General features: G+C 41.8%; 1 protein-coding gene across 1 annotated transcript in view; it reads right to left on the reverse strand.

Moving 5' to 3' along the window:
- The window catches only part of senp3b (SUMO specific peptidase 3b), a 119,484-nt gene that overhangs the window by 16,427 nt on the left and 88,635 nt on the right, over positions 1-14,422 (reverse strand). Inside the window, exons 10-12 of the mRNA XM_034165017.1 lie at positions 10,772-10,909; positions 7,820-7,903; positions 5,308-5,358 (exon numbers count right to left, since the gene is read on the reverse strand). Of these exons, the coding sequence (XP_034020908.1) occupies positions 5,308-5,358; positions 7,820-7,903; positions 10,772-10,909 (273 nt within the window). The remainder of the gene's footprint in view (positions 1-5,307; positions 5,359-7,819; positions 7,904-10,771; positions 10,910-14,422) is intronic.

The following is a 14,422-nucleotide window of genomic DNA, read 5'->3' on the forward strand; positions in this document are numbered from 1 at the left end:
AGTTACATGTCTGTGGCTGTGAGGGTAGACGACCAGCTCGCGCCTTCGGTGCGGGTGACTGCGCCCAGGCGGTCAAAGAGTTGGGGTGAGGTCACTGCCACCACGGCTCCTCCTCCGAAGAAGCGGGTCGCAGCCGATCAAGGCCTTGTCACATGGGTAGAGCAGCTGTCTGCTGAATTGGCTAAGATGAAGTCATTGTTTCAAGCCCGGCAGCTGGAAGCTCCCTTGCCTGCGACAGGGGCTTCTCCACCTGTGCCTGAGTTGGCGGTGGAGGACGACGTATTGTCTCTCGCCACCTCGGCCTCTGACAAAGGCAACTGTGTACCCTTCCCGAGATTTGCACCTCATAACAATCCTGTCTTGGAGGTCTACAGGCAATAGGGCACCACAGTCTCATTTGAACACTGTGTGATATTGTGGGATTTGACCATTTAAGGGTACCTCCGCGCCATTGTGCAATATATACACAACATAACTTCACAAAGATAAACAGCGTACTGTTGTGTTTTTGGCTGCGAGTGGAGAAGAGAAGACGAGGCAGATGGGAGACATTGTGTCAGTAAGTGTTAGTCTACACAGCTAACCAGAGTAGCTCCGTTCTCTCGTCTGCAAAACTGCCTTGACACGTTTGTGCACCAGGTCATAAACAAACTGCAACACATGTCCACTTTCCCACCGCATTGTCACTTTTTCTTTGCATTTTCATTTTGTTTGCGTGTAATTTGCCCGAAAACCCATTGACAATGTCATGGTCATGGGAGATCTGGGGTTGGTAAGGTTAGACCTTACTTGTGTGAAGCGCCTTGAGGCAACTTTGTTGTGATTTGGTGTTATATAAATGAAATAAATTGAAAGTGAATTGTGCAGTAGGGAAAAGTAGAGAAATTACTTCATATGCGAGACTGCGGTGCCACATTCCTTTGACTTCATGCTTGGTGTGTGCTCTGACATGTAACTGTGTGACCTTATATGTAGACAGCCCTGTGTCTTTCTAAATCATGTCCATTCAACTGAATTTACCCCAGGTGGACTCCAATTAAGCTCTAGAAACATCTCAAGGATGATCAGTGGAAACAGGATGCACCTGAGCTCAATTTTGAGCTTCATGGCAAAGGCTGTGAATACTTATTTAACATGTGATTTCTTAGTTTTTTATTTTTACTAAATTTTCAAAAATCTAAAAAAAGTTTTTCGCATTCATTATGGGGCATTCTGTGAAGAATTTAGAGGAAAAAAATAATTTAAACCATTGTGGAACAAGGCTGTAACATAAAATATGGAAAAAGTGAGGCACTGAATACTTTCCGGATGCCCTGTAACTTACACATATTTAGAGGTTTTCTATGAAATGTTCATAAAATGCTTAATATTTGGCCTTTTTCAAAAAAAAAAACCAAAAAAAAAAAACTGCTGTAATGGAGATAATCTTTCACACTAGTAAGTGTGCACTGCATTGTCTCTGCAGAGCCAAGCACACTCATTTCTCTGTGGATGGAACTCCGAACCTCTGGGGTAAACAAAGAAAGTTGTTTCCACATTAAAACGCAGCAGGAGAAAGCTGCTCTGGGCAAAAGAGTAAAATTTTGTGAGGGATTTACCAAGTTATATGTCAAATGGGGGCCGTGATTTTGCTGCAAGATGTGGACAAAAGGACTAGATCGGTGGTATTAATGGAAGTGACCCAAGTGGAAAAACCATCAAGTCGTAGACACACCAACAGGTGGGTCTTTAACTTACTAACCTTCCTTCCAATATTGCAAATCCACTTGTTTCTAAGCATTGCATACTTAGAAAAACAGAAGTTCACATATTTATCCTTGAGATGGTTACTGAAGCATCTAGGAACACAAGATGTAATCCCAGTCATTCTGAGCCTTTTGTTTACTTCTGGAGCATGTGTGTGCATCCACAGCAAGCACACATTGCCTACAACCCCGGCGTGACCAAAATCCAATCATAACATTACCTTTTCAAACCTGACTGAAAAATATTACAAACATACGAGGTCTATTAGAAAAGAAACCGACCTTTTTATTTTTTCAGTCGAGTGAGATCAGCAGTTTATCCGGACATTCCACTGTTAAAGGAGATTTTGTAATGAAAGACGTGCGGACGGATTTGCGCGTCGGCACCCAGCCGCTCATCGCGCGGCGCCACAGCAAAACACCTCCTTTGGAAGCATTACAGGACAAGTTTGAACATGCCCAGCTGTTAAATAATTTCTCACTCAACTGAAAGCCATCGAAAACCGCCTGAATCTTACGAATGGTTATCAACACGGAGGTGTTTTGCTGTGGTGCCGCGCCATGAGCGGCTGGGTGCCGACGCGCAAATCCGTCCGCACGTCTTTCATTACAAAATCTCCTTTAACAGTGGAATGTCCGGATAAACTGCTGATCCCGAGCTCTTCTGAAACTTCTCTGTTCTCTCACGACGTCCTGGGTCAACAGACGCTTAAATCTGGAAGTTTTCAGCTTGAAACAGGCTGACGACGGCGGCTCGGGGCGCGCCGCGCCGTCCGGCTCCGTGGGCAGTCCTTAAAGCGACAGTAACACTCCATAATCTCTCATCAGCCGTTAAAATTTTCACCGAAAACCGTCTGAATTTCTCCAATGGTGTCCACTTGGATGTGTCTCACAGTTTCTGAAAAAATTTTGATCAAGCAAAGCGCCAGTCTCTCAGGAAGAAGTCAAAGGAATTCCGACGAGGGGGGTGGACCAGTGCTCACTCAAAGCCTGCCCACAGGCGAATGATGCAACCGACAGGCATGAAAAAACTCACGCATGCGCACGAGGATTCAAGCTTGTCTGACGTAATCGCACGTGATTCAAATCCATAGTTTTTAAAAAAAAATAAAAAGGTCGGTTTCTTTTCTAATAGACCTCGTAAAAAAAAAAAAAACCCCAAACCTGAACCTAAAAGACTGAAACACTGCAGTAACAACGCTTTGGGATGACACCACCAGTACAAGTGAAACTGAAGTCATGTGATCACAACTTCCAGGTGGCAGCATTTCCAGTGCTGGAACAACTGACAGACCAATTGTTCTGGCCCACAGGAATGTATCAGTGACCATGCAACCTAAAAATCACCCAATATATTCTTTCTCCTCCATTTGTCCTGACAGTTTCACCAATACGAGGTCTGTTAGAAAACTATCCGATCTTTTTATTTTTTTAAAAAACTATATGGATTTGAATCATGTGCGCTTGCATCAGCCAAGCTTGAACCTCCGTGCACATGCGTGAGTTTTTTCATGCCTGTCGGTTGCGTCATTTGCCTGTGGCCAGGCTTTGAGTGAACACTGGTCCATCCCTCTCGTCGGATTTTCATTGTTAGGAAAATGGCTGAGCGATTGGAGTAGCGCTGAATCAAATTTTTCCAGAAACTGTGAGAGACAGCCAGGTGGAAACCATTCGGAAGATTCAGACGGCTTTCGGTGAAGATACTCTGTGCGTCACACAGATTAAGGATCATTACAACCGGATTAAAGCCGGCCCACAGTGGCGCAGGGTGCGCCGCGCTCTGAGCGGCCATCGACAGGCTGAAACGACCAGATCATTTCCAAAGTGAAGGCTGTGTTGATCCGGGATGTCGTCCGACTACCCTAGAAATTGTGGAAAAGGTGTACATCAGCACTTTTGTGGCACATTCCACTGTTACAGGAGATTTTGTAATGAAAGACGTGCGGAGGAATTCGCGCGTCCGGACTGAGGCGCTCATGGCGCACAACAAAAAGCACATCCGTGTTGGAAGTCTCAGAGGACAAGTTGTGACATGCCCAGCTGTTACACAATTTCTCAGATACTCACTCGACTGAAAAGCCACCGAAAGCCGTCTGAATCTTCCGAATGGTTTCCACCTGGCTGTCTCTCAGTTTCTGGAAAAATTTGATTCAGCGCTGCTCCAATCGCTCAGCCATTATCCTGACAACGAAAATCCGACGAGAGGGGTGGACCAGTGCTCACTCAAAGCCTGCCCACAGGCGAATGACGCAACCGACAGGCGTGAAAAAACTCACGCATGCGCACGAAAGTTCAAGCTTGGCTGATGCAAGCGCACATGATTCAAATCCATATCGTTTTTAAAAAAAATAAAAAGGTCGGATAGTTTTCTAACAGACCTCATACTTCTACCAACACACGTCAACGTGGACGTGACCATTTTGAAGTTCTCAGTTTCCTTGGTGGGTGCTGCAATGCAATTTACTGCCAAAATAGTAGGGGCCGTGACATGAAGACCAAGGCAGGGACTTCCTTTCCACCTTTGCTAAATGGAATGCATTTATAAAGCACTCTTCCATCTACATCAGATGCTCAAAGTGCTTCACACATCAATGCCTCACATTCACCCTGATGTCAGGGTGCTGCCATGCAAGGTGCCCACTACACACCGGGAGCAACTAGGGGATTAAGGACCTTGCCCAAGGGCCCTTAGGGATTTTCCAGTTAGGCTGGGATTTGAACCGAGGATCCTCTTGTCTCAAGCCCAATGCTTAACCACTAGACCATCACCTCCCCTCAATTTTTGCTGCTTGTCCATTTGTCCCTTAATAACCTCCACTTCTTTACACAACCACTGACATCCAAACCAATGTTATATGTAATTTCCCACTATGAATTGCTGGTCACGCGAGTGTCTTTATAAATTTTTGACTCCATGTTGTAAAATTGGTCATACTTGCAGACTTCTTCCAAACGTTCCTCTATTTGATTCATGCTAAAAATATAATCGGCACGCATGCTGCAATTTTTTTTTTTTTTTTTTTTTTAATCAGACTCCAAACATGACTGGAGAAAAAGAGTGAAACCGGAAAAGTGACCAATCGCAGCTTGTGCGATTTCGTTATTGACGTGTAGTTTCAATTTTTGGGAGATGCGCGTGAAGCTACAGAGAGGGGCTCGGAGAGGGTCCATAGCGGCACAGAGGGTTCTGCGTGGCTACGGAACAGCGGAGACGGAATAGTATAAATTAGGATTAACTCCTTCAGGCTTTCCACTGTACTCACTGTAAAAACATTGAACTACAGGTCTGCTGTTACCTCTTAAAAGACACCACGGCCTGTCTAAAAATAAATAAATAAAAAATTATTTAAAATGATTACAAACACACAATTACAGAAATCAGAATGCCATTATGGAAAATTCGTAAAAAATAAAAATAAAGCACTTCTATCTACAAATTCTGTCCAGGACTACATCAATCGCTCTACTTCTTGCATGATTTCTAAAGAATTTATTGTAATTCTTGAAACGAATACAAAAAAAAGCACAAAATACTTTAAATTTTAACATAAGTGTACCTTACCTGTAGTACAAAAGCACCACAGTCACTGTCATTGTTTTGACGACCCACATTCTGCAATAGAAAGTCCACAGTGAACTTGGAAAGTGCACTAAAATTGCTGAAACACAATCGAGCACTAAAGTGGAGCTGACAAATTGACCAACGAAAAGGCCATACTGTGATTATTGTGGGAAATATTACAATTCCAAAAAGGTGAGTGTAGTTTGGTCCGATCCACATAAAGACTTAGATAGTGACAAGGTTTTTGTAGTTTAGCCTCTGTTAGGCTACCACCAGGGTGCCAAAAGGGGGAGAATAAGGGGAAGCATTCTAGGGGCCTATGACTGACAGGGGCCCAAAGAGGCCCCTAAAACAATTATAATACTGACAAAATAATAAGGGTATGGCCAAGTAAGATTTCTTTTCATGGGGCCCAAAATCCCTGGCAGTACCCCTAGCCACCACAATAGAGTTGAAATGAAACAACAAACATGTGTTTGCATGGGATTTAAAAAAAATACTGTAGTTACTATTTATGGATATCTTTACTTTTGTACATGTCCCGATTAAATACGGAAGAGCTTTATGTATATACATAAAACTAATACATTGTTGAACCTCAAAATAAACTCAGTACTGGCACAATCACAACTGCAAATAACTGCAAAACTGCTCATTCCCTTATAGCACACTATTAACTTTACAGTGTATTCCAGGGGTGGCCAAGTTTGGTCCCCGAGAGCCACATTCCTGACACTCTTAGTTGTCTCCCTGCTCCAACACACCTGAATCCAATGAAAGACTCGTTAGCAGACTTTTAATGAGCCTTTCAGTGGATTCAGGTGTGTTGGAGCAGGGAGACAACTAAGAGTGTCAGGAATGTGGCTCTCGGGGACCAAACTTGGCCACCCCTGGTGTATTCTGTACTAGGTTTTTAATTATGTATTACAACTAGGGCTGGGCGATATGAAAATTGTGTAAAAATTATAATGGAAATGTTTCTGAATGGTTTATATAGTCCCTTAAGCAAAGCCAAATAGTTAAAATTAATAAAAAACAACAACAAAACAATGTTTTTTGGGGGAACATTTATTGTGCAGATCTCAAAACTCAAATTTAAAACAACACTATGGTGCAAAATAGTGCAAACAAACACAAACACCATGTTTATAACTTAGAATGCAAATATAAATAGTGAATTTCAAAAATGAACAAATGTAGCAAAAAACAGTTATATACTTGTTTTTTATATTTATTGCAGTCTATTTACAGTTATATACAACTATTTACATTAAAATGCAGAAAAGGTGTTTCTTTGCACAACTATGTACATGCAGTAAGATGCTACACAAATTATGTTTGTGCCACTGAGAAAAACAATTCTGTCCAAAACAAGACCTCTCTGGCTTGTGTTGGATTGTCATTTTGGACATTGAATGACCCAACACTGTCATTCCTGCTTCTGTCCAGCTGGAGACAGTGTTAGTACTAGTTTTGCCTTTGGTGGCATTTTGTCCAAAAAGTCCTTTAGGTCATGGGGTTCCACCAATGACATAGGTTGTCACCCCCCAAATACTTTCTGCAAATACATGCACCAAATACACACAAAAAACATTGCAGAATTATTAATCATAATTCAAGTTATAGTAGGCCTATTACCAGAATTTAAAAACTGGTATAGAGCTTGAAGTGTGCACCATTGCTCTGTGGTGTCTGTGCTTGCATCAACAAGCATTACTGATCGGTGGAGTGCAAATCTCTACTGTAGGTCAAATTTCTGTAGTTTATACAGTCTACTGCATATACCGCACAGCCCTAATTACAACAATGTATTAATTTTTTAAGGTGTAGGGATGGTGGCCCAGCTGTTAAGTGTGCTTGCTTCCAATGCAGACAGTTCCTGGTTCAAACCCACCCTTACCCACTCGCCATGCAATATACAGTTGCATCATAAAGGGCATCCAGCGCAACACTTGTGCCAAATTAACATGCTGATCCACCTCTGATTGTGTCCACACAAAACAGCAAGTAATGAAGGAAAAACTAGAGGCTAGTGCACAATAATGGATAGTGAATAAACAGGAACTGAATGGTGCATTTGATGGAAATATGTTGGAATTCAGTTACAAGAAAGAGAAAATGGCTCACACTGTGTGACTAAAAGTCCAGTACATATTCAGTGATTGAAAATGTTCCACATATTTAGTTTTGCCGGTGGGCTCCAAAAATGGAAGGACTATGTATACAAACAGACACTATTTCTAAATTGTTAATGCAACATTTTTGTAAAGCCCATTGAATTAAAGGTGAAAAATCAACTATTTCATTTCAACTCTTTTGCTGGTCATGTACAGAGGCAATATTACAAAACTGTGTCACTGTCTAAATGCATGCACGCACGCACACACACACACACACAGGAGCCACGCCAAAAAAAAAAAAAAAAAAAAATCCTAGAGTTCCCATTAAACAGTACATAAAATAACTCCATCAAAAGGTGTTTAAAAAAAAATTCACAGCTAAAATATCTTACCATTTTGAAAAAGCCTTTCCATCCGGCCAAAAACTCTTGTTGATCTTTTTTGATCGCCTCCGCTTGTAGATACTTGAAAATGTGCTGGGGAAGGAGAGAGAGAGAGAAAAAAAGACTTTTGTAATTCAAAGGAAAGCGTACACAAAGAGCTAAGCAAAGCAAGTCTGAAACACACTAAAGTCTGAATACAAAATAATTCAATATTGCAAAAACATAAAACATTAAATAAAAAGGTATAACATTACTGAAAACAATCCAGCTGGTCGGTTGGACACACACACACACACACAAATAAATATCAAGGAACCTCATTCATCAATATGAAATAGAAATTAATTATGTGTACTATGCATTTCTATGTAAAGTCTGAATTAGCACATTTGTACTAATACTTGAAAATATGGATATATTCAAGCACAGCTCTAACTGTGTGTATACACAGTCCCCTGTGGTAGAAAAGATGAACTGTATGTGAAATACTTTCCACTAGTGATGCGTGGGTCAACCCATAACCCGCAGGTGCCCGAAATGACCAAAGGTAGAAACAAATGAATCAAACTGTGCAAATAATTATATTATGTGCAGAAAGTAGCATAGCTGTGAATTCTTCCTCCTACATACAGATTTTGGAAAAGTGTGACCACGAACAGTCAGAGAAAGCAAAGGCGGGTGACTACGTTGGCTCTGTTCACAATGCCAACGAGAGAGCTGTGATGTGGACACTGGTTAGTGGTTACCTGCTTATTGACTGTGGACAGACAAATGGAAAATAAAGCAACACAAACATAATGGCTATTGAGTCTTTACCGATGGTCATGTGGAACTCATAGGATTTCGAAGTACCAAAATGGAAGAGTTTGTTAACATAAGGAGCCTAGAGCCATGTGAAATCGGAGCAATGTTCTGCATAGCTGCTGTGTGCTAAAACAGGAGAAGTAAAATCAGCAGGATGTGGTTGTGTTTCAGGGTATGCATTTTATTATTACTTTGTTGTTAACTAACATTTAGACGCTCCCCCCCCCCAAATACACCGCATATTACAAAGGAGCCAAAAATATATTGGTTGGCAAACCTTGGAAAATTCAAGCAAAAACAAATATATACCCCCATAAGGAGTGCAGCAGGTACCTATATGCGGTGGGCAGAATTGTGGCCTCTTTTCATGCATAAGGCATCATTGAATAATTTATGGTCTGCATAGCCCCCCCCCCCCCCCCCCCCACACACACACACTGAGCGCTGCCATCCGCCATCGTTCTGCATGACTTGCCCACGTGCAAAACATATGAAAAGATGCTAAGAGAAAGGAGGAAGGAAATAGAACCTAATGCACATTTTACATAGTTAAACCAATTATATCATATACATATATAAAAGGTAACTGCAAATATGCTGCCAAATTGTTGGTCCATAGAGTGTGAAGAGTCATTGTGCCTTCTACTATTAAAGTTATATCGCTTCTTTATGCCCCCCCTCCCAAAAAAGAATTGGTCATTTTTCTTCACTTTAGCCATCAAAGGTTCCACTTCTGTGTCCCACAAATTTTTGTGGGACAGTTCTTGAACCCTTAAAGTAAAGTTTGTGACCATAACTGGTCAGTTAAGTCAGTTTTTATTTAATGTAAAAGAGACTTCAGGGGCATCAGCACAGGAATTTAGAATTAGTCCAATTTATTAAGGGATAATATTGTACGAGGTCTGTTAGAAAAGTATCAGACCTTTTTATTTTTTGCAAAAACCTGATGGATTTGAATCACATGTGCTTGCATTAGCCAAAATTGAACCTTCGTGCGCATGTGTGAACTTTTTCACGCCTGTCAATTGCATCATTTTCTGGTAAGCAGCCTTTGTGTGAGTTGGTGTGTAGTGCGCTCGGCGGATTTTCATTTCAACGAAAAAGACGGAACGACTGGAGCAGCGCCACATCAAATTTTGCCAGAAACTGGGCAACAGCCAGGTGGAAACCATTCGGATGATTCAGACGGCTTTCGGTGACTTTTCAGTCGTGTGACTATCCGAGAAATGGTGGAAGAGGTGAGCATGTCACAGCATGTCCTGTGAGACTTCAACACAGAGCTGCTTTTGTTCCGCTGTCAGCTTCTGCACGAATTTCACCACCACTCTTTTCATGGCCAAATCTTCTGTCACTGTGGAATGTACCGAAAAAGTGCTGCTGTCCACCTCTTCTGCAATTTCTCGGACAGTCACACGACGGTCCCGCATCACCACTGCGTTCACTTTGGAAATGATCTGGTCATTTCAGCATGTTGATGGCCGAGGGAGCGTGGCTCGCTCTGCACCGTTGTGCAGACGTCTTTAAACCGGTTGTACCACTCCTTAACCTGTGTGATGCCCGTAGGATCGTCACCGAAAGCCATCTGAATCATCCCAATGGTTTCCACTTGGCTGTCGCCCAGTTTCTGGCAAAATTTGATGCAGTAGCACTGCTCCAGTCGTTCCGTCTTTTTCCTTGAAATGAAAATCTGCCGAGCGCACTACACATATCCTCACACAAAGGGTGCTTACCAGGAATGGTGCAATCGACAGGCATGAAAAAATTCACGCATGCGCACGAACGTTCAAGGTTTGCTTTGCAAAAAATAAAAAGGTCCGATACTTTTCTAACAGAACTCGTATGATAATATACAGGGACATGTATGACAATTTGATAAATACTTATTTTGTGCCTGAAAAGATTCCAAATTTTCTTCATACAGATGATGTTAGAAGCATATTACATCATGCTGACACACAGGGCCAAGGACCACACACAAATATTTTTGCTGCAGGATATAAATGCAGTACCACTCAAATTAAAGCCAACAAACTGCACCACACGTTCATATTCATTATTTGCTTGAGTCTTCAACATTGTGCAACACACACACACACACACACACACAAAAATTGCAGAATCAAACTTTGTGAGGATACCAGCTTTGCTCAATCTTACCTTTGGACAGCGTCTGTTGAGGGTCCGCTGGGAGTCAAAGTAGGTAATAGCACGGCGAGGAATATCAACACTGACCAGGGACCAGTGCACCTCCAGGTGGATGGGAATCAGCAACAAGTTCTTCTGAAAGATATCCACCTGATAGAAGAAAGTGAAGGAATTTGAAAGCAGACGGGAGAACACACTGAAGATGCACAAGCAACATACAATGTCTATTAATATTATGAAAACTTGTATTTATACAATTATTGTCACTACATTGCATTTTAAACTAGAGCAATAAGAGATTTCTGATGTCCACCAATTCAGATAACCACTAAAATGCAGTGAAGTCTTGTGTTTTGGGCAATGACAAAGTTCTCAGTGGAGTGGGTCGCGGCTTCAACTTTATCTAAAGTCTGGGTCTTTTAGTGAAGCTTAGGGTTGGTGGCCGGCGATCACCTTAGTATTTCTTCTGTTTTTCTTGTTGCTTAATGTCCACAAATTAAACTGTATTTGTTTTTTCCTCTCTGCGGTACAGCTCCATCCAGAGATGGGAGTGGGTGTTTTCTTATGCAAGCCTCCTGTCTTGCGCACCCGCATGGATTCCCAAAATCTCCCAAAATTTCTTGTATAATTTCATGTATCGTCAATTGTGTTGATACCACGATGCAAGCAGAGGGTCACCCCTTTGAGTCTGGTCTGCTTGAGGTTTCTTCCTCAAATCAGAGGGAGTTTTTCCTTACCACTGTCACCTGTGTTCTTGCTCTAGGGGTTGGTAAGGTTAGACCTTACTTGTGTGAAGTGACTTGAGGCAACTTTGCTGTGATTTGGCGCTATATAAATTGAAAACTGAGTCTTCCATGCCCTAATATCTATCTGTGGCACAAATTTGGTGAGAACCATGAAGTAGTTTTTAAGTAATCCTTCAAAGCCTATATAAAAGGAAATCTTGATCCAGAATCTGGTTCACCTCAAAAATTTAATGGAGTCTTCCACAGAGCCTAATATCTATCTGTGGTGAAAACTGAGTAAAAATCTGTGCAGTAGTTTTGATGTAATCTTGCTAAAAGACAGAGACAAATAGACGCCAATGATTTTATTACATCCTTGGTGGACGTAAATATTAGCCACACAAAGCTTTAGGGACACTCAAACTCGGTGATCAACTTGGCCAAGCAGGTTTAATTTCAAATTAAGGTTCAATGAAGAGTACAAGAGATTTTTTATTTTTTTTAGAACTTTGTCATTGCCCAAAACACAATGAAAATCTGTTTGAAAGATACAGAAGACATGCTTTGGGGCGGGGCACAAATGTACTCGTACAAAGTATGAATCTGATATATCGTCACTGATGCAAATGATCATTTTAACAATTACTGGTAACGTTACAGTTACAACCCTAAATCAGAGAGTTTGGATGGCATGGGGAGGGGGAGGGTGGTGCAAGTTGACTTATTTTATTGAGGAGTATGAACCCAAGATATTTCAGGGTTTGTCTGGTCAACTTAATTTCATTTAATATACATCCATTCCTGCATTTACCTGCAACACATACAAATGAAGTTGGGATGTTAAAGTGTTTACCACTTTTTAATGTGGTCACTCCTCAACAATTAAGACATTTTAGCATTAAGGGTACCACGTTTCAAGTGCTGCTACTGCAGACTGCAAAACTGCCATCACTGGCAGGGAACTCTCACGACTAAATGTTGACATTGCCTGCCTCCAGGAAACTCGGCTGGCAGATAGCCGTACCATCAAGGAAGCAAGTTGCACCTTCTTTTGCCAAGGGAAGTCCTTGCACGAATTTTGTCAGCATGGTGTTGGTTTTGCTATGAAGAATACCCTGGTCGCGTGCATTGAGCCACCGTCAACTGGCAGCGAGAGAATCCTTGCCCTCTGGCTTTCAACATCTTCAGGTCCAGCCACCATCAGTGCATATGTTCCAATCATCTACTCATGGCGTGCCCAAACAGTCGATTGTGATCGACTGGTCGATCGCGGGCTGAGTTCCAGTCGATAGCATGGAAGGAAAAAAAATAAAAATCTGTCCCTGGACTCTAGAGGATAAAGTGCTGCTATAACACACTGATGCAGCAGGTGGCAGCAATGCATCAACAAGGATGCCGGCTGTGCTAGAGTAGAAGAACAGCTCTTCTATGGTGGATAACAAAAATTCATCATTTATTAATTTTTCATTTATTCGAATGGCAAATCCATCTGTCTCATCTGCAGTACAAATGTGGCTTTACTGAAGAAAGGGAATTTGGAGCGGCATTTCAGAAGATTCATGAGAAATACGATGCTAACTTCTAATGCTAACTAAATCCCCTCTGCATGGTCGAAAAGTCCAGAAATTGAAAAGTTGGCGAGCAGCACAATGATTCATGGTCCATAAATATGAAGAGTGATGAATGTGGCGAAGAAGACTGCAGTGTTGTGTTCGGGCGAGGAGTCTGAGGATGCATTTATTCTCTTCACACCTGGAGGAGACATCTGCTACACACAGACGTTAGGTGGCTCAGCAGTGGTATGGTGGCTGCTGTATCACTGTATTCCGTTACTAAGCCATATATATTGATTTATAGCACAAAAGTGTCAAAAGGGGTAATAAATATAAGTGTAAAGATAGTTGAATATATTAGAGCAGTAAATTGATCAGTCCATGTGAACACTGTGCAGATCGCTGCTGCGTTCAGGTACCGTCGGAAATTACAGCTTGTTTGCTTGGATTTGTGTGTGTGTGTGGGGGGGGGGGGGGGGGGCTGCTTCACTGGGCTCAGGCACCTTATATAGGCCAGAATGAATTTTTGTGTGGATACAATGATTAAAACAATGATTTAAACAAAAAAATAAAAACAGAAAACACACACCTGCCACAAGCAACTGCTGAGTTTGAAACAACAAAAAAGTCCTGTAATTTCCGACGGTACCTGAACGCTGCAGCGATCTGCACGACGTTCAGACGGACTGATCAATTTACTGCTCTGATGATATATTCAGTCATCTTTACACATATCTATTACCCCTTTTCACAGTTTTGTGTTATAAATCAATATATATGGCTTAGTAATGTAATACAATTGATACAGCAGCTACCAAGGCACACAACGGGTTTTTTCAGGTCTCCTGCAATCTTTTCAGCTCCTGCGCCTTTCGGTCGAGCCCTTCCTGGAATAGTCTTCTGCCTGAAATTAAAGAATTTCTGAAACATTCAAATCATGCTGAATATGCACAGCTTTTGGATTTGAAAGCAAGTTTAAAAGCATATTACATGTGCTATCAAGCAGGTTGCAACAGTGTGACCTGCGGAACTTTCTACACGTGGACACAGAACTTAAGTACCAGGACAAAGACCATGGAGCCCAAGAGTCCACATTATGATGATCATGTGCAGAGCATCTTGTCAGAATCTGACAGGCACTTCACTGACTTTGCATTCAAAGAGCCTGTTGTCAGTTTTCTGTTTTCGATTTGGGGAAAATATACATGTGGACAGTATATCGTCCAAAGTGGCATCACTCTTCAACCTGGATCCTCACATTGAAAAATGACATTGAGCTCAAATCCGAGTAACACCTGACATGAATGTCCAAATCTGGAATCTAATGAGACAGAGTGCCTGAATGCCTGCTTACGGCTGTACTTCACTCCTATTGTCTATGACTA

The sequence above is a fragment of the Thalassophryne amazonica genome, chromosome 23, assembly GCF_902500255.1.
Source record: "Thalassophryne amazonica chromosome 23, fThaAma1.1, whole genome shotgun sequence".
In the NCBI taxonomy this organism is placed as follows: domain Eukaryota; kingdom Metazoa; phylum Chordata; class Actinopteri; order Batrachoidiformes; family Batrachoididae; genus Thalassophryne; species Thalassophryne amazonica.